This window comes from Theileria parva (genome assembly GCF_000165365.1).
Source record: "Theileria parva strain Muguga chromosome 4 map unlocalized ctg_529, whole genome shotgun sequence".
NCBI lineage: Eukaryota > Apicomplexa > Aconoidasida > Piroplasmida > Theileriidae > Theileria > Theileria parva.
The window spans coordinates 559,699-576,081 of NW_876246.1; the positions used below are offsets into that span (position 1 = coordinate 559,699).

The following is a 16,383-nucleotide window of genomic DNA, read 5'->3' on the forward strand; positions in this document are numbered from 1 at the left end:
ATTTTTTAAATATTTGTGAATTGCATACTAACGTTTCAGGGATTCTCCAACCATGCACTTGGAGGCATAATGACCCTTGGAGTTACGTATTATCTGTGTACCATAGTCCCCTGAAGACTCCCTTGCTTCTTACTTTTTATGTAAAAATAAAATAAATATCAACATATATATATAGTATGAATGCGTATTATATCATAAGAATTGCAAAATGTAAATTTATAACTGCCTCATGATGAGTAGGAATTTTATGACGTAAAGGAGATGGATTTCTACAATATTCGGGGGAGTTTCCCCGTTTTTCAAGTCCTCGGCGTCATTATCAATTAGATTCCTAAGGATTCTTTAGAAATTTATAATTTATACCTTTGAAAGGCCTTGTTCTTCTCGTGTACTAGACGTTCTATTAAGTTACAAGCGAACTTGTATCCCATTTTCATAATTTGAGAGTAGGTCTGAAAACGAATGTATTTAAGTTTTACATACCGATTCAAGTGATGTTGAGAAGTATGCGGTTTGTTTGTTAGTTTGATCCTGAGGTTGGTGTGTATGATCCTGGGCTTTATTATCAGACCCTTTTGGCATTGATTCGTAAATTTTTGCAAAACCCTTCATTGTAAGTCTATATAGTATAGACCTAGCTGTCTGTAGTGACACAAGAGCATTTTCACTGACCTGAGAAACGTTAAACTAAACTCAAATTACTTGATGAGTATCGAGTTTGGACGACCGGTCGTTATCCTGTTCCTTAAGCAGTAGATTCCATATTCTGGCGGATCTAATCCCTAATAATCTCTTTACTGATCTATAAACAAATTTGTAATTGTGACCAACTAACTCGAATATTGACATTTCCTTTATCATTCTCTTTGCCTTATGCCAATCCATGTAGTATGATTCCTCTGTGAATTTATATCAATATTAAGCTATACCTTGAGGCCTGTATACTACTAGATTATCTGGATGCCTAATAATCCCATTTAAAAACTTGATTAGATAATCTGAAGTGATAGCCTGAGTGTTATCAAGGGAGTGTATCTGAGATTCTATGTCACGGTAATGGAGGATATAAGGCCATTCTCTGGTATTGTTATTCATGAGGACGTCAAAAACGAGCTTAATCGAGTCGGTATTTCCCACTCTACTATATACTAAGTGCTTTATTTCCTAGACGAATATTTTATTCGCTAAAATAGATGTTACCTGTTTAAGTAAATTCTCAGAAGCAAACTCGAAATCTATTTTATAGAGACGGTTATCGTTTAAGTTCGACTGAATTCCTGGCGAAGAGTTATAGGTTCCTCTGGTCAACTTTTCCAAAACATTAAAAATTTCATCACAATGGTACTCGGGGCCCTGTTGTTTATTCTAAAAATGATATATTCCTATTGGACTAACCATCAGGTGATCAAATGACTCTACTGCTACTATAAAATGTGAATTAATTAGCTTGGAAAGGCAGTTTGATATAACATAATCTCCTAAAAATAATACACAATAACAATTCACTTACCCAGTTCGGGGAACGATTCTTTAATTTTTTTCTGGGATGTGATTCCATACTTTGAAATGTGGAGCAGAACGTCGTAACAATTATCATCCAGTTGTTGTTTACAGTTTAGGAGGATTAAAGGTACTATAAAGAGCGACAACGCGTTATTAATGTTAACAGAATATAGTACATGTGTAACCAAACGGGGTCCAGATGAACTAGTTTCAAGATTATACTCCACGATTCCATGGCGGATAAGTATAACCAAGGCATTTCTAACAACTTTAAAGTTAAATTTCGTTGGGTTAACCAATTTATATAGCGATATCGGACCTCTCAACAGCAACTGACTGGTTACTCTGGATGTTAACCTTCCGAAGTAGTACTCAATAACGTATAAAACCAGATCATATTCTATTAAATACATATTAGTGGTTTTCAATCTGATTTTTATAGGAATCTCTATCTGGAGGAATAAACTGATAATGTTTGTGGAAGATCATAATAACATGTAAAATTAGCATTTAAATTAAAATATTTATAATGTACAGATGCGATAAAAATTTACAACAAATAATCATTAAAATATCCTCCATCGAGGTGAATTTTTCATCATTAATGACACCATAATTTAACTACCTTGTCCTTCCCGCCTACAAAACACACTCATCAAAACAAGGGAATTTTATTTTTACCTGACGCCACTGTTTTTCCGCAGTTACTCCAGTCCAATGTGTAAACTTGGTCGGCATGGCCGGGTAAATCGAACTTAAGTTTGCCGGATTCTGCATCCCATAGCTTGAGTGTTGAGTCTGAACTTGCGCTGACCAAGTAGTTCCCTCTACAACTCCACGCTACTCTATATACTCTCCCGATGTGTCCTCTCAGTGTTCTCAGGTATTTTCCTGTTATTCCGCACCAGATTCTAAAAACCAAATCAAACAGTTAATTTACCTTATGCTCTTATCGAATGACGCAGATGCAAAATATCTCCCATTCGATGAAAAGGATACCTAAATTAATTTGAAATTCATTTTTGTTTATTCGTAATGTTTAGAATTAGCTTACATGGTTTATTAACTGTTGATGTCCCGTTAATCTGTGTAGAGGTTTATTTGAATCAGAGTTAGGCAGCCAGATAAACATAGTATTGTCGTCAGATCCTGAAAGGAGTCTTTCTTGTCCGGATTCCTAGGGACAGTTGATGAATTGAGGCTACTTACCACCTTGAACTTTTCGTATATCTTCTTCGACTCCTTTATCATTTCCTCCATGGAATCGAATTTACACTTTCCACTTTCAAAATTTTCAGGTGAGAATGGTCCGCTCTTAATTAGTCTATTAACATTTGACGTCAATGTGTTAATCCAATGGCCGTGACCTTAATTATAATGATGGATTATCAAATTAATACCTTTAAGGTCCTTAACAAGTGATCCGTCATTAGTGTTCCAGACTTTGATGAGTGTATCTCTCGATGAACTAAAGAGTCTTTCCTTGAATTCAGCAGACCATAGAACTTGAGATATTCCTTTTGTATGTCCAGATAGTACACGTACACACACAAAACTCTTAACGTTCCATATTCTCACTGTGTAATCCATGCTTCCACTTGCCAAGAGTGGGTATTCATTTGCGTCCAAATTGTGGAGTGGTTGCCATGAAAGCGCTGTTACTGCCTATGTATTTATAAGCGTATTAATTTAAAATTACCTTTGTGTGACCTTTTAAATCAGTCCCGCTACCCGTTTTTGGGTTCCAGATTATTACCTTATTATCCTAGACATTATAAATATGAACCGTTGATTAAATACCATCCCTCCTGATGAAAGCGTGTACCCATCCGGTGACCATGAAATACTCATAACCCAGTTAGTATGGCCTGTGAATGTTTTTATTGGTGTTTGGGTAGCAAGATCCCATATCCTTACCTACAATAAAATTATATTATGGAATTAATACTGTGGTATCTCCTGATCCTGAGGCTAAATAAACTCCATCTGGGCTAAATTCGAGGCATAAAACAGATTCTGTATGTCCTAAAGATTTATGGTTGAGAATTTTTTACCCTCCAGTGAAGAAGAACATCTAGTGATGGGACGGACGCTGAATACTGAGATGGGTATGTACGTAATTTTGAAAACCAATTCTCCGCTAAAATCTTCCTTAGATCTACACAGGGCTTCATCTAAAGTAGTTCTTATTTCTTCGCTCGTCTCCAAAATGAATGTGTATCTGTTTTTTTCTACTTCTTCATCATAATCACTTTCGGCCTTCAGAAGTGTTTTAAGAAGTTGCTCAATTTGGTCTCTCGTAAGACTGCGGATTTAAATAAATCGGTTTAATAGATACCTGACTGGAACACTTGTAGAAGATCCCAAATAAACGTCATTAACATCTCGAAATTGAATAATGACCTAAACAAACAAAGTAAAGGAACCGATAATCAATGTTATGATCAATGTAAATGGAATAAACAAATGAATATTTAATTTATGTTATGATTTAACTTCCGAATCGTCAGAACTCATCCTTATTGTTATTCACATTAATGAATACACTTAATATTTTACAACAATCATATATTGGATTAAGAATTCCAAAATATAGTACATATGCAATGAATAAAAAATTATTGTTTGACTGGTAGGTTTTTATGGCGATATGTTTTTGGTTTTAGTCTAAAAGATGCCTTACCACAACTCTGTGTGGAAGGCTTCTTAATTTTAATACTATCAAAAAATTTTGGATATGGTTCCTGTAGATTTTAATATTTTACTAGATAAACAAACCAATTCTTCAACAATTTTATTAATGTGTTGCGATTTTACTGATTCTTGTGTGGAATCATTCTCTAAATATTTAATCTCTGGAACCGGTCTGGGATTCTAATAAATAAATCTTAAATATTGCTAATTACCTCTGGGTCATCTGTAAATATATATTTTCTGTTAGGTTTGTAGGCTGTTGGAATGGGTTTAGGGTTTCTTAACCTTAGTCCTCCTGTGTGTTAATAATTTTCTAAAGTAATCTAACCTTTCGATGTTACAAATTTAAGTACTGCTCTGTCAATATACTTTTCTTCTATCCCATACTCCCTTTTAATTGTGTTATATTACATTAACTTACTGAACCAAGTTATAGAGTTGGACTAATTGATGACTCAGAGGTCTTTTTTGTGACCTTGCTGGAGGGTTATGTACTGCGTCCGCGCACCATTTTGTTAGTGAAAGTAGGAATTCCTAATTATTAATATTATTTTTCTGTCATGATTACCTTTGAGAGTGATCCTATTGATTTCAAGAACTCAAGGCAATCAAATGGATTTGCCAACTGGGAAATATCATCACCATCCAATTCATTTACTTGCTATTAATTATTATTTAAGTATTAAATACCTTGACAAATTCTTTGAATAGGAGTTGCTCGTACTGTGCCCACTTAACTTCAATGTTCTTAAGCTTCTAAAACTAAATTAGTGTTGAAACAAGAAACCTTCAAACAATCCAGCATTTCCTGAATAGTCATCATGGCTAATTCTTTGCTTTGCCAAGAGTCTAAAATGAAATAAAAGGCCTCATCTTCGACATCCAAATTTCTGCACGATGCCGCTATTTGTGTAAGTTCACTGTATCTCAAAATACTAACATTCTTTGCGAGAGTTTTACAAAGGGCTGATAAAACTTGCTTGTTTTTAATGTTCCACCTAGAAAGGCAATTAAACATATCCACAAATTCAGATGCATACATCTTCTCAGACTGTTTAATTATTCCATAGAAAACTTCTAAGAATAATGATTGAGGAAACGAGCCTGATGAAGCGTATACACTTATGCACTGAATCAAATGACGGGGTTCCATCATGGGAGATTGGATCGTGAGATGCCTAGAAAACTCTGTAAAAAGTCCTTTGTCGTAGATTTTGGCTTCAGTGAATGATTCTAAAACTGAAAGGGCATCAAAAAACTTAAATTTGGAGGCATTTTCTATGCAATAATTTGCGGCTTTGGACCAAAGTAAAACATCATCAACCTTTGACTTGACCACATCACTTAAAAATATTCTGAACTCCCTAGGTGATAATGAATCCATTATTGAAATGTCAGAAAAAACTCTTTGACTTGTAGGCGTTTTATAGTACGTGTCACTAACTGATGTGGAATCAGTATTCTCAGACAATGAAGACATGGAACGTTTGCTGAATCCATTATAATTTACAATATTGTTGGAATTTAAAGGGTGTATAACTGAAAAGGAATAAAACTTTCGGTAATTTGCTAAGCGGTCCAATAATTTAAAATCAAAACCAAGAAATCTAAACAAATACATTTTAATATTATAATAAAATGGAAGGTTTTAAGAATCACAATTGCAAGAAAACAAACACTCCTCACCGTTGTACATTAATTAATCAAAATAAATATTACACATTTCTATTTAAAACTTTGATTTTAAAAATTTGAATTACATTAATTATGAAAATAAATAAAGTGGCCCAAAAATTGGATTTAATTAAATTTGAATACTGACTTCATAATTTTTCACTACACAATCTGTTTTATAAATGGGTTGCTAAAATCACTTGTAATTAAATTTGTTTTGTATTATTTTTGTATGTGTATTTATATATATATAATAAAATGTTAATTATTTCACCTGTGATATCACATTAGTTTGAAAATAAACTATCATGCTAAACAACCTGCTTCAATATTATTTACATTCTAACCTTCTTCATAAAAATGAGTGCTGATGGCGATAAAAAGGAATCCGACTTAAATTTTATGTCAAATGATTTTGATATAGTTGAACATTTTGACGAAGATGACTCCTCAACTGACATTCCATTACCAACTTTCGACCCATGCGGCTTTCCCAAAGCGAAACACAGGACTATATCTGACTTATCATTGTCTAAACCTCAGGAATATGAGGATAATCTGATTAAACCACTCCAGGATATGTCTCTTGATGAGATCAAAAATGCTCAAAAATATTTGTACGAAAAACTTGGGAAAGAAACATGTGATTTTATAAAAGAAAGAAGACTAAAAAGGTTAGTTTAATGAAAAATATTAATTATATAGGGATGAAGAGAGTAAAAGAGTGAATGAAAGTGTAAATGACCAGAAACCCAACGACTACACACCATCCTCTAATGAATTGATATTTAAGTTCAACAAAAATGAGTTTCAAAAATACGAGTGGATGAACCCACCAGAGTCCAAAACTAAAAATGAAGATAAAGATCAATTGCAACTACATTCCTTGAGGTTTAGCTTTGAAGGATGCTTGCTAAGTGAATCTGAAACGAGCGAACACACAACGTATGACACATCTTTGTACAACCATGGACTGGACCCAGATAAGCCGGGTTACACCCTTCCAGAGTTACTTCACCTGTCCCAGAGTAGCTTTAAACCACAAGTTCAGGTAGCTATTAGAACACTGGCTAATGTTTTGTTCCGGTCATACAAAGAATTAAAGACAACAAAAGGTTCCAAGTGTTTTTTTGGGTATGATCAGTATAGATGGAACAACTACATTAATAGAGATTTAGACTTGTTGCCCAAAATTGTATACTATATATGCGAATTTCAGTTATCACTAAGTATTTTAACGGATTCATTAAGGTGCCTATCACTTTTGGTGTTTGGTGATAGTGCATTTTGGGACCAGAATACCGATACGAAAGAATCACGTTCTGTTTATTCTGTTGTACCAATTGAAGACGTTTTATTCGACTATTACCAGTTCTATTCAGGAGTTGACATCTACTACTGGAATCCACTCTATTTGGACCTTTTGGATACTGACTTATTTGACAGTTCTGACCCCAATCTTTGCACAAAGGGATTCAAGTTTAAAAAAGACCTGGAATCATTTTATTTATCATCATTACAGGGAAAATATGAGTCACATTCAACCGATGAGTTGGTGAGAGAGATTTTTGAAATTCCAGAGGGATACAACCCTGAGGATGAGTCGGATTTTGTAATGGATAACAGATTGCTGATGCTGTCAAAAAATAACATTATACACAAAATGTTGCTAATTATGAAAAGATATGACAGTAACACAGTAGTTCAATTTTATTGTACCTTATCAATTTGTGGATTTTTGGCATATTTCAAATCACCATTGGCAAACGCATTGGCAAAATTTGAACCATTCAAAGATCATTATGAAAATCTAGTAAACTCACTAATTAGCAACAAAAACAATGATAAATCAACACTTCACCTAAGAGGTGCAGTATTATATTTGATTAAGTATCTCTCAATATACGTGGATGATTTGGGCTCTTATTTTGATTCCTCATCCTCTGTAGCACTCATTAAGTATACAGTAACCCAGTGTTTCAACAAGGAACTTTACGAACTTAGTATAATTTTGGATTTACAAAAAACTGAAAACTCCAGAGAATTAAAAACGTACTCTTCTGTCGCTATAAAGTGTTTGACTGTCTGGGCAATTCGAGGATATGATGTCGATTTTTTGGAGGAGTTTGTGCCTCTTGTCGATCTAGCCTTTTTCAAACTAAAAGATAGTTTTAACGAATTCAAAAACCCAAATGTACATCTTGAGGAATTTTGTGAGCCAATGACTTCACTCATTACACATATTTCAACATGTGTAAGATTAAACGATTTCCATAATTACCCCGACCAAATCTTCACAAATGTTAGTGATATTGTTTATTTATTTTGCAAGCATAATGAGTGGAATGAGGAGTCGTTGAGTTTTTTACACAGCCTTCTACAGCTTAATTACGATCACCTTAACTCACTAACTACCTTGGATAGTTTGAATGGTTTTGGAGGCCAACTTGATAGTTTATTTAAAATATCGAATATACTGTTGAAAAAGGTGCAGGATTCATTTGAGATTCCAGATTTACTAATGTCACTTACTTGGTTCGAAGGGTATCAACAATCGGGTTCAGGTGTGTGTTTACATAACCAGGAGCTGGTTAAAAAATTCCTTAGCAGGTCCATGATGTCGTTTAACTGCCTTAATCTAGTCCTTAAAACAATAGTATGGTTTAGAAATTTGGGAGAGTCTAGCATGGAAAAGATAACTTTGGTTAAGGATCTGAATACGTTGGATGAAGGTTTCATTAAACTTGCCGAAAAGATGATTGCGAAGTTGAAAAAGGTGTATTTTAGTTTGTATAAAATCAAGTCGTTTTATCTCAGTTTCTCACTCTATATAGTCAAGTCAATACCAATTTTAAAACCATGGTTACAGTATCTGATTAATTTATTCCAATTTGGCTTTAATAGCTCTGATGCACTGTTTACAGTACTGGCACTATCAGTGGATTATGAAATGATTGAAGATGCCTTAATATTGTTAAAGTATAAGTTCTCGCAAAATTTTGAGGGAGTTTTAGGCTCCTACATTGAGTTTAACAAGTATCTCTCAAGATATAGTGTCGGGGATCAAAGACTACCAGTCGTTTCATTCCTAGGATATTTGACCTGTGCCCCCATCCATATTACCTTAAATTCCCAGTTTAATTTTGAGGATGAAATGAATTTGATGTCGCAATTGCTCTACGGCAGTCTTAGATCGAAATTGTTAGAATGGTGTGTCCCTGGTTATCAGTTCACGCAGTTGGTGTACTCACTATGTTCAAATGACTCCCAAGATTTGCTATCAAATGTTACTGAAAAACAGTATCAACTGTTAAAATCACTTGTTTTTGATTTAATAGGCGGGAAACCAGACTATAGGAGTTATGGTAACGAAAGGCATGTTGGGACCAGTAGTGAAACAACACCTGAGAATTCAGACACCATCTGTAAACTTTGGTTAAATGCATTGAAAACTTTTATGGCAATTGGACATGTAAAGAATGAAAAACCATCACTACTACACAACTTCAATGATGAAGAAGAAATGAGTAGAATGTGTAGAAAGTTGGTGATGAAGTTTAACTCAGGGAATAGTGATTCACCCATTACTGTGGGACTACTCCTGCTGTTTGGTTCTTGTATATCAACTGAAGAGTGTTCGAACCTAGTTTGGTCAGACGAGTCGTTGATGTTGCTAATTGGAAGAAATTTATGGTTGGATTTTCAAACGTTTAGGGTCCACTCCACCCTAGTTCCAACCTTTAGTGTTGGCCACCTTAACACACTTATTACACCCTTAGAGTCGGATTCAGTTTTTAAATTACAAAGGAAGCTCTTGGAGTCATTCTCAGACCAAAGCATGGAAAAACAAGACCCCGTGCTGTTTATAACTCTCGTGTCAGTTTTGAAGAATTCCAGAAAACGTGAACTTGAAGAAATAGCGTCCAGTTCAAGAAGTAATTTACTCAGAGAACTGTTGGTAAACATTTCAAGGGATGGAACTGGGTTGATAAATTAATTTGAGTATAGGTTAATGGAAGTGTATGAGCTCTAACTATCCAGCCGGAGGATTATACCGGAAGGATCCTGTGTACTCATTAAAATTGATTCTTGTCGCAACAGTTTGTGGTTTGGAAGTATATAAAAGCACATTATTCCAAGTCCAAATGTTGCAAATCTAATCTAAAATAGAGGAAAACTATATATATTAGATAATTATCAAGAAAAATATATAAAGGAGGTAAGAATTTAATAAATTAGTAAAAAAATTAAAATGGAATAAGTTAAATCTAGAGAGAAATGTTACTCTCAATAAAGTTATGAAAAGTAAGAGGATGAACTAAAATTAAAATATTAGTGAATTTTATAAATACACATTTTCTTATTTCAGCAGTGACACTGGGGCTGACTAGTAATTTGAATAGACCCAATACTGTAATAATATCAGAATTATACATAATTTAATAAAACCAATTTGGGTTCCAAATCTTTAATGTAAGTTATTTATAATATTAGTAATTAGATTAGATATTCTCCCATGTCCACAATTTGTTTAACACTTGACTTTTTTGTGTTTGGATTCCACTGTTTTTTTAACAACTTTACTTTTTAAACCTATTTTAATGTCGTTATAAAAATCATTAAATTTATAACTTTTGTAAAAATTTTATTGAATTAAAATTTTAGGAATTGATAACTAATTTGTAAACTTCGATTCATAAAAATGGCCTCAGTAGCAACTGAAAAGTTAAGCAACAGCGTCTTAGAATTTAAAGGAGTCCTCTCAGGAGGACACCACGGGTGGGTCACATCCATTTCAACTCCTCTGAAGACAGACGTTAACACGATCATCTCAGCATCCAGAGGTAAGTCACAACCGCTTAAATGATGAATTATAACCCAGCTCATCTGAGTTTCAACTGCTGTGAAAACTAATTTTCTGATGACAATTTAAATATCTTAATAATAAATCTTTAGACAAGAGATTAATGATATGGGAAATGTTCGATGAGGATGTAGATGGTCAAGTAGGTGTAGCAAAGAGGGCATTAACAGGTCACTCACAGACAGTTCAGGACGTTTCAATGTCCTCAGATGGTCTTTTCGCCCTGTCAGGATCATGGGATGGAACCCTTAGGTTGTGGGACCTAGTAAAGGCATGCTCAGTCAGAGTATTCAACGGACACACCAAGGATGTCAACAGTGTAGCATTTAGCCCTGACAACAGACAAATCATTTCTGGAAGCAGAGATAAAACCATCAAACTTTGGAACACCCTTGCCGAATGTAAATATACTATCACCAACTCAACCCATACCGACTGGGTATCATGCGTCAGGTTCTCTCCAAGTGGAAAGGAACCCATTTTTGTATCTGGTGGGTGGGATAAACTCATTAAGGTATTAACTCTATTAAAGAAATAACCCAGTTTAACAGTTTTAATTAGTTCTATGAACAAATGATTGAAACTATATAGGTTTGGGACCTAAGAACATGTCAACTGAAGCACACATTGTATGGTCATGAGGGTGTAGTATATTCAGTTTCAATATCACCAGACGGGTCACTTTGCGCATCTGGTGGCAAAGATGGAGTAGCAAGACTGTGGGACATGAAGGAAGCAAACAGCCTGCACCTCCTGGATGCAGGATCTACAATTAACGCATTATGCTTCTCACCTTGCAACTACTGGCTCTGCGCAGCAACAGATAAGGCAATCAAGATCTGGGATCTAGAAAACAAGAACATTCTCGCAGAGATCAATAATGATAGAACGAAGAAGGTGGGACTACCATGGTGTGTTTCCTTGTGTTGGTCCCCCGACGGCAGAGTCCTCTACGCAGGGTCAACTGACGGAAATATATACGTATACCAAGTCAGCAGGAACTACAGCTACCTTACGAATTAATATCAGCTCTAATGTCATATTATTAGTTCACACCTAGTCAATTCTTGTGTTATATTCGCCCGTCCCTCCTGACCCCAAAATCCAACACTCTATATGTATTTTATATGTAAATACTAAACCAAAAATGGATAATGAAGAATCCGTCAAAATAAAGAGAATAGGAAAAGATTTAACCGTAGATGATTCCGCGGAAGAGGTCGAGTTCCATTTGTCGAGAATCAAATACATAGAAAACTTAAATCACTTAAAAAACTTAAAGGTAAACCTTAAAAAAATTAAAAAACCATATTTCATGTAGAAGCTGTCTCTTGTGTCAAATATCATACACAAAATAGAGAATCTTGATGAAAATACAGCACTAGAACATCTAGATCTCTACCAAAATCGAATAAAACACATAGAAAATCTAGAAAACTTAACTAACTTGAGGTTACTATTACTTTTTAAGAATTTTTAGGATTCTGGACCTCTCATTTAACGAAATTGACAAAATCGAAAATCTTGGAAATTTAGATAAACTAGAACAACTGTACCTCAGCAATAATAAAATCTCTGAGGTTAGATTGCTTTAATACTAATTTCGCAGGCGTCAAACTTGGCCCATTTTAAGAATCTGACCCTCCTAGAGCTAGGCTCTAATAAGGTCAGAGACTACGGAGATGTAAAGCACCTACAAACACTAAACGCTCTATGGCTAGGAAAGAACAAGTTGACTTCAATGGTAAAGATTTCTTTTAAATCCTTATTTAGGCGATTCCTGAGCTCCCAAACCTGGAAAAGTGCAGCATACAGAACAACAGAGTGAGGGAGTGGGATGAGTGTGTAGTAAAAAATCTCCCGAATTTGAGGGAGTTCTACCTCAGCTGTAACAAACTCACAGAAATACCATCATTCATATCATATATGGTATTTTTAGATAGATTTAGCAAATATTTAGCCACATCTTCTCATATTGGACCTTGGAAACAACAGAATTTCTAAGATACAACCATTACCTGAGAATAACACGCTTGAGGAGTTATGGGTAAGTTTTCATCTTTTAATTCTTTCAGTTGAATGATAATCAAATCGATACTTTGAGTGACGTGAAGGCTCTAGGTTCACTCAAAGCACTCAAAGTGCTTTATTTGGAAAGGAATCCACTCCAGTTCAAGCTTGGTCCCAGTTATCGCAGCAGAGTCCTGGACATTCTCCCAAGTACTTTCCACACATTACTCATTTTACCACAGATCTAACTCAACTGGACGCAATACCCACACATAATAGAGTGTATTAATTTCCACAATAATTCACATAGCAATAATTTTTTGTATATATTTAAAAAATGTATATTATATGTATATGAACGGATTCCGAAATTTACCGCAGATAAATGACAGTCACCAGTGTCGTGGGTAAAATATTGGAAGATTTGAGGGAAAAGTCGCTTATACACTCAAAAAGAAATAAAAAACATAAGTTAAAGGATAGTTTAAGAACAAAATCCAGTAGAAGTAATGCTAAAGTAGATGAAATTGTTAAAAGAAGAAGATTCATATTCAAGCCCTTCAACAATTCTTTAACGAACTCTGATTTTTTCACACGACTTGTGAATAGTTCACCAAAACCTCCAGTTTTACGGTCTATACACCACCCAGTTGTTAATCACCTACTTAAATTGTCCTATAGCTCAAATTACAGGTTTTTACACACATTCTATACATATATCCATATGATATTGTTATTCTATACCATATAAATATTTTATAAAACTCTTTTACTTCTCTATTATATCCTTTAGGAGTTACAGAGGATTGGTATTACTGTCTAGTTTGAAGCTAATAAAGGAATACTGTAGCCGTAACGGTCCTTGTAACAGGATATACACAACATCCCACTCAAATAAGTTACTCTCTGACCCAGATGTCAAGTTCGATAAGGTTTTGTTAGTTTCTAAAAAAGTTCTCCAGAAGGTTTGTTTATTTTAAATAACATTTTTAGGTTGGGAACTTGAAATCATACGATAAAGGCCTTCTGGCTGAGGTGCCTTATCCAAAACCATCACCAACACTTGGGATTCCAAAACTAGTGCTTTGTCTTTGTCCAAGTACTAAAAAGACAAATAGGACCACGGAGTCTGATTTAGGAACTTTAATTCGATCTGCTCAGGCTCTTCAATGGCAGGCCGTCTGGGTTCTTCAAAACGGCAACATTGATCTTCTGGACCCTCTAACGATTCGGTCATCTCATGTATATTTTTATTATTTTTACTTTTACTAGGAGTGTATTACAATTTAATACCATAAAATTAGAAATAGTTAATTTACTAAATTATTGAGTAATTTGATAATTAATTAATTATCAATAATTTACTAATAATGTAGTATTCATTGTCAACGATTCCTTACTCAAGAGGGACAATTGACGAGACACTTGAGTTTGCAAAAAAGAATGATTTGCTTCTTTGCCACTGCTGTAAAGACGGAATTAAAGTCGACTCTGAGACTTTCTCTCAGAAAATAAGTTCACACAAGGGGATTATGCTCATGGCAGGAAACTTACCCTACGTGTCATAGCAATACACATTTATACAATTTATGTATTTAAATTTAACTTACACTTGTTCCTCCAAATTATACTGATAAATACTGGTTAGGAGCTGTTTTCAAAGAGCACAAAGTTGTCAGTGATCCCGAGAACCGGATTTTCAGAAGATGGCAACTCAGTCATTGTAGGATCAGACGTGGGTTTTGTTGGGAGTATCTCGGCAGGAAGAAAGTATACCTTAGATGACCAGGTACAAACCGCAGTTTCGATGTACTTGATTAAGAAGATGTTCTTTAATAACCTTCCATCGTCACCATTCATACACCAGTTTACTGCCAACTTTTGTGGAATTAAAGTTAATTTAAAATAAGGAGACATGTAAAGTACATAGTGTGGATAAAATATTGAACAAGAGCTAATTAAATTATCTATAAAGAATTATTCTTGGGTAAATAGTCCTGGCGGAGTTTCGAGTTGTACCTCGGGCCATTGGGCCTCCTAAAAAAGCCTTTGCTTCTGTGATTTGACCTAATAATAGGACTCAAATCGTGATTCTGACGGCGCACAGAGGACCCGGAATAGTACATCTCGCTTCTCGCAGAACAAACACCTATATATTTGGAAATCGATAGGAAACCAGAGGAGTAATCGATGGGACCGTTGAAGGACCTGGGCCTGTGTTTGTTACGAAAAGTCGGTTTTCGTGGCCCTCCAGGCCTCCTGAAATTCTTGTTTCGGGAGTTGATGACGACGGGAGTGCCGTCTGACATTTTCAGCCCGAACCAGAGATCTGAGGGGTTTTCGCACATGTTGAACCTGCTGTCGCTGTGAATGTTCACCATTCCACAGGTGGAGTCAATATCACTGTCCGAATTACTATAAGACGATTTGTTTATCTTCGAGTTTGTTTTAGTCGACTGGTACTGCAGAGAGCTCGAGCTCTTCTTTGCGCACCACAAGTAGTTTTTCGCAGATGGTTTCTCGGGCAATCCATTTGAGACACCCAGCAATGTCTCGGGCGAGCACACCGTCTCCATGTCCTCCAGGAGAGCGTCCAAGTTCACGTCAGACAAATGCACCACCTCAGTAACCGGATCTTTGACCACAGCAGCTTCACCGGCCGTAACCTGATTCACCAGATCCATCGCTCAGATCTCTAAAGTTAATTATCCATACCTAACAGCTAATACATGGATCATATATGTGTATATAAGTAAGTTTAAATCAAAATTAAAAATCGACATTATCTTTACCAAGATAGAAATATAATTAACATGCTACTACTAATATGGATATGATAAAAACAGAATTTTGGGTATATTGAATTTTACAAGGTGAAAGGATAAATTTACGGTGTGAATTTACCTTTATATAGCAATATCCTTTGATTACACCTTTTAAAAATTATGAATTAAATACACAAAATCTGTTAAATCTCCACCGTTTACGAAACGGGGAGCAGATATTATTATATCTGCATAAACACTATTTGATGTGGAAAATTATCTCTCAATTCATCTTATGAGGATATATGTAATTAAAATTAAAAATATATCTATCGTACAATTAATAAACAACTGATACTGAATGTAATTTCGAAGACGTATTGATAAAAATCTATACTGTGGGGACCAATTTTGTTTCTAAAATTTATATCATTAAACAATTGAATCTGTTAAATATAAAAAGCTTATTTCGTTCAACAGATTGTGATCTTTGTAAAAAATTTGTATATATACAGTCATGCGCTTTGTATCTTTCCTCATCTTATACTTCATTTAAAATATCTAGATCATCATCTTCAGATTTGAATTCATTTCCTATAATCTACTTTATTATTTCATTTAAGTCTTAGTAATTAGATCCTCTGATCCAATATAATACCTTATTTTTATCTATTCATTCACTTACCGTTTTAGTATTTCTTCAAGTTTTTTTTAACTTTTTTCATGAAATTACGTATTAAAAATACATTAAATATTAATTTATGCATGAAACTTCAAAAATATAACAGATCTTAGTACTTTAACTTATTTACTCTATTTTTATGATTCCTCATGATTCCACATGTGCGTTGGTTTATGGGACTAGAAATTAAA

At 34.6% G+C, this 16,383-nt stretch overlaps 8 protein-coding genes across 8 annotated transcripts; 4 read left to right on the plus strand and 4 right to left on the minus strand.

The window, feature by feature from the left end:
• Positions 1-74: 74 nt before the first annotated feature.
• TpMuguga_04g00284 (RNA polymerase III subunit RPC82 helix-turn-helix domain protein) lies at positions 75-2,075 on the minus strand. Its single transcript, XM_061305963.1, has 9 exons — positions 1,511-2,075; positions 1,396-1,478; positions 1,201-1,365; positions 930-1,164; positions 836-899; positions 703-802; positions 484-672; positions 364-452; positions 75-331 (listed from the first exon to the last, which is right to left on the minus strand). Exons 1-9 carry the CDS (start codon positions 1,914-1,916, stop codon positions 217-219), a joined length of 1,446 nt encoding a protein of 481 aa, XP_061161130.1. The 5' UTR covers positions 1,917-2,075; the 3' UTR covers positions 75-216.
• Positions 2,076-2,077: 2 nt separating this feature from the next.
• On the minus strand, positions 2,078-4,093 carry nle1 (WD domain G-beta repeat protein). Its single transcript, XM_061305964.1, has 12 exons — positions 4,000-4,093; positions 3,842-3,906; positions 3,558-3,808; positions 3,452-3,528; positions 3,304-3,420; positions 3,203-3,268; positions 2,904-3,168; positions 2,713-2,870; positions 2,558-2,680; positions 2,444-2,502; positions 2,185-2,414; positions 2,078-2,142 (listed from the first exon to the last, which is right to left on the minus strand). The coding sequence occupies exons 1-12, from the start codon at positions 4,018-4,020 to the stop codon at positions 2,105-2,107; spliced, it is 1,470 nt and encodes a 489-aa protein (XP_061161131.1). The 5' UTR covers positions 4,021-4,093; the 3' UTR covers positions 2,078-2,104.
• A 28-nt stretch (positions 4,094-4,121) lies between these two features.
• TpMuguga_04g00286 (uncharacterized protein) lies at positions 4,122-5,818 on the minus strand (the record flags this gene model as incomplete). Its single annotated transcript, XM_758828.2, has 8 exons — positions 4,122-4,247; positions 4,282-4,377; positions 4,410-4,492; positions 4,526-4,587; positions 4,619-4,731; positions 4,766-4,858; positions 4,888-4,953; positions 4,985-5,818. The coding sequence occupies 8 exons, from the start codon at positions 5,816-5,818 to the stop codon at positions 4,122-4,124; spliced, it is 1,473 nt and encodes a 490-aa protein (XP_763921.2).
• A 238-nt stretch (positions 5,819-6,056) lies between these two features.
• TpMuguga_04g00287 (RPAP1-like domain protein) lies at positions 6,057-10,117 on the plus strand. The gene is made up of 2 exons (XM_758829.2): positions 6,057-6,545; positions 6,577-10,117. The coding sequence occupies exons 1-2, from the start codon at positions 6,232-6,234 to the stop codon at positions 9,866-9,868; spliced, it is 3,606 nt and encodes a 1,201-aa protein (XP_763922.1). The 5' UTR covers positions 6,057-6,231; the 3' UTR covers positions 9,869-10,117.
• Positions 10,118-10,287: 170 nt separating this feature from the next.
• GBLP (guanine nucleotide-binding subunit beta-like protein) lies at positions 10,288-11,788 on the plus strand. The gene is made up of 4 exons (XM_758830.2): positions 10,288-10,344; positions 10,537-10,715; positions 10,828-11,249; positions 11,327-11,788. Exons 2-4 carry the CDS (start codon positions 10,574-10,576, stop codon positions 11,756-11,758), a joined length of 996 nt encoding a protein of 331 aa, XP_763923.1. The 5' UTR covers positions 10,288-10,344; positions 10,537-10,573; the 3' UTR covers positions 11,759-11,788.
• Positions 11,789-11,882: 94 nt separating this feature from the next.
• On the plus strand, positions 11,883-13,083 carry Ppp1r7 (Leucine Rich repeats (2 copies) family protein; the record flags this gene model as incomplete). The annotated part of the gene is made up of 8 exons (XM_061305965.1): positions 11,883-12,017; positions 12,057-12,187; positions 12,216-12,315; positions 12,345-12,479; positions 12,509-12,664; positions 12,696-12,782; positions 12,811-12,955; positions 12,988-13,083. The coding sequence occupies 8 exons, from the start codon at positions 11,883-11,885 to the stop codon at positions 13,032-13,034; spliced, it is 936 nt and encodes a 311-aa protein (XP_061161132.1). The 3' UTR covers positions 13,035-13,083.
• Positions 13,084-13,130: 47 nt separating this feature from the next.
• Positions 13,131-16,028, plus strand: TpMuguga_04g00290 (SpoU rRNA Methylase family protein; the record flags this gene model as incomplete). Its single annotated transcript, XM_758832.2, has 5 exons — positions 13,131-13,438; positions 13,539-13,710; positions 13,739-13,987; positions 14,122-14,304; positions 14,394-16,028. 5 exons carry the CDS (start codon positions 13,131-13,133, stop codon positions 14,652-14,654), a joined length of 1,173 nt encoding a protein of 390 aa, XP_763925.1. The 3' UTR covers positions 14,655-16,028.
• Positions 14,673-16,328, minus strand: TpMuguga_04g00291 (uncharacterized protein). The gene is made up of 3 exons (XM_758833.2): positions 16,196-16,328; positions 15,869-16,104; positions 14,673-15,440 (listed from the first exon to the last, which is right to left on the minus strand). Exon 3 carries the CDS (start codon positions 15,427-15,429, stop codon positions 14,713-14,715), a length of 717 nt encoding a protein of 238 aa, XP_763926.1. The 5' UTR covers positions 15,430-15,440; positions 15,869-16,104; positions 16,196-16,328; the 3' UTR covers positions 14,673-14,712.
• Between the last annotated feature and the right edge of the window lie 55 nt (positions 16,329-16,383).

Coding starts and splice junctions, on each gene's coding strand:
- GBLP (XM_758830.2), top strand. CDS start 10,574: ATGGCCTCAGTAGCAACTGAAAAGTTAAGCAACAGCGTCTTAGAATTT. Junction 10,716..10,827: donor GATCATCTCAGCATCCAGAG/GTAAGTCACAAC, acceptor ATAAATCTTTAG/ACAAGAGATTAATGATATGG. Junction 11,250..11,326: donor GGTGGGATAAACTCATTAAG/GTATTAACTCTA, acceptor GAAACTATATAG/GTTTGGGACCTAAGAACATG.
- TpMuguga_04g00284 (XM_061305963.1), bottom strand. CDS start 1,916: ATGTATTTAATAGAATATGATCTGGTTTTATACGTTATTGAGTACTAC. Junction 1,479..1,510: donor AGAATCGTTCCCCGAACTGG/GTAAGTGAATTG, acceptor TATTATTTTTAG/GAGATTATGTTATATCAAAC. Junction 1,165..1,200: donor CTGAGAATTTACTTAAACAG/GTAACATCTATT, acceptor ATATTCGTCTAG/GAAATAAAGCACTTAGTATA.
- TpMuguga_04g00287 (XM_758829.2), top strand. CDS start 6,232: ATGAGTGCTGATGGCGATAAAAAGGAATCCGACTTAAATTTTATGTCA. Junction 6,546..6,576: donor AAAGAAAGAAGACTAAAAAG/GTTAGTTTAATG, acceptor TTAATTATATAG/GGATGAAGAGAGTAAAAGAG.
- nle1 (XM_061305964.1), bottom strand. CDS start 4,020: ATGAGTTCTGACGATTCGGAA. Junction 3,809..3,841: donor TCTACAAGTGTTCCAGTCAG/GTATCTATTAAA, acceptor TTAAATCCGCAG/TCTTACGAGAGACCAAATTG. Junction 3,169..3,202: donor ATTTAAAAGGTCACACAAAG/GTAATTTTAAAT, acceptor ATAAATACATAG/GCAGTAACAGCGCTTTCATG.
- TpMuguga_04g00291 (XM_758833.2), bottom strand. CDS start 15,429: ATGGATCTGGTGAATCAGGTTACGGCCGGTGAAGCTGCTGTGGTCAAA.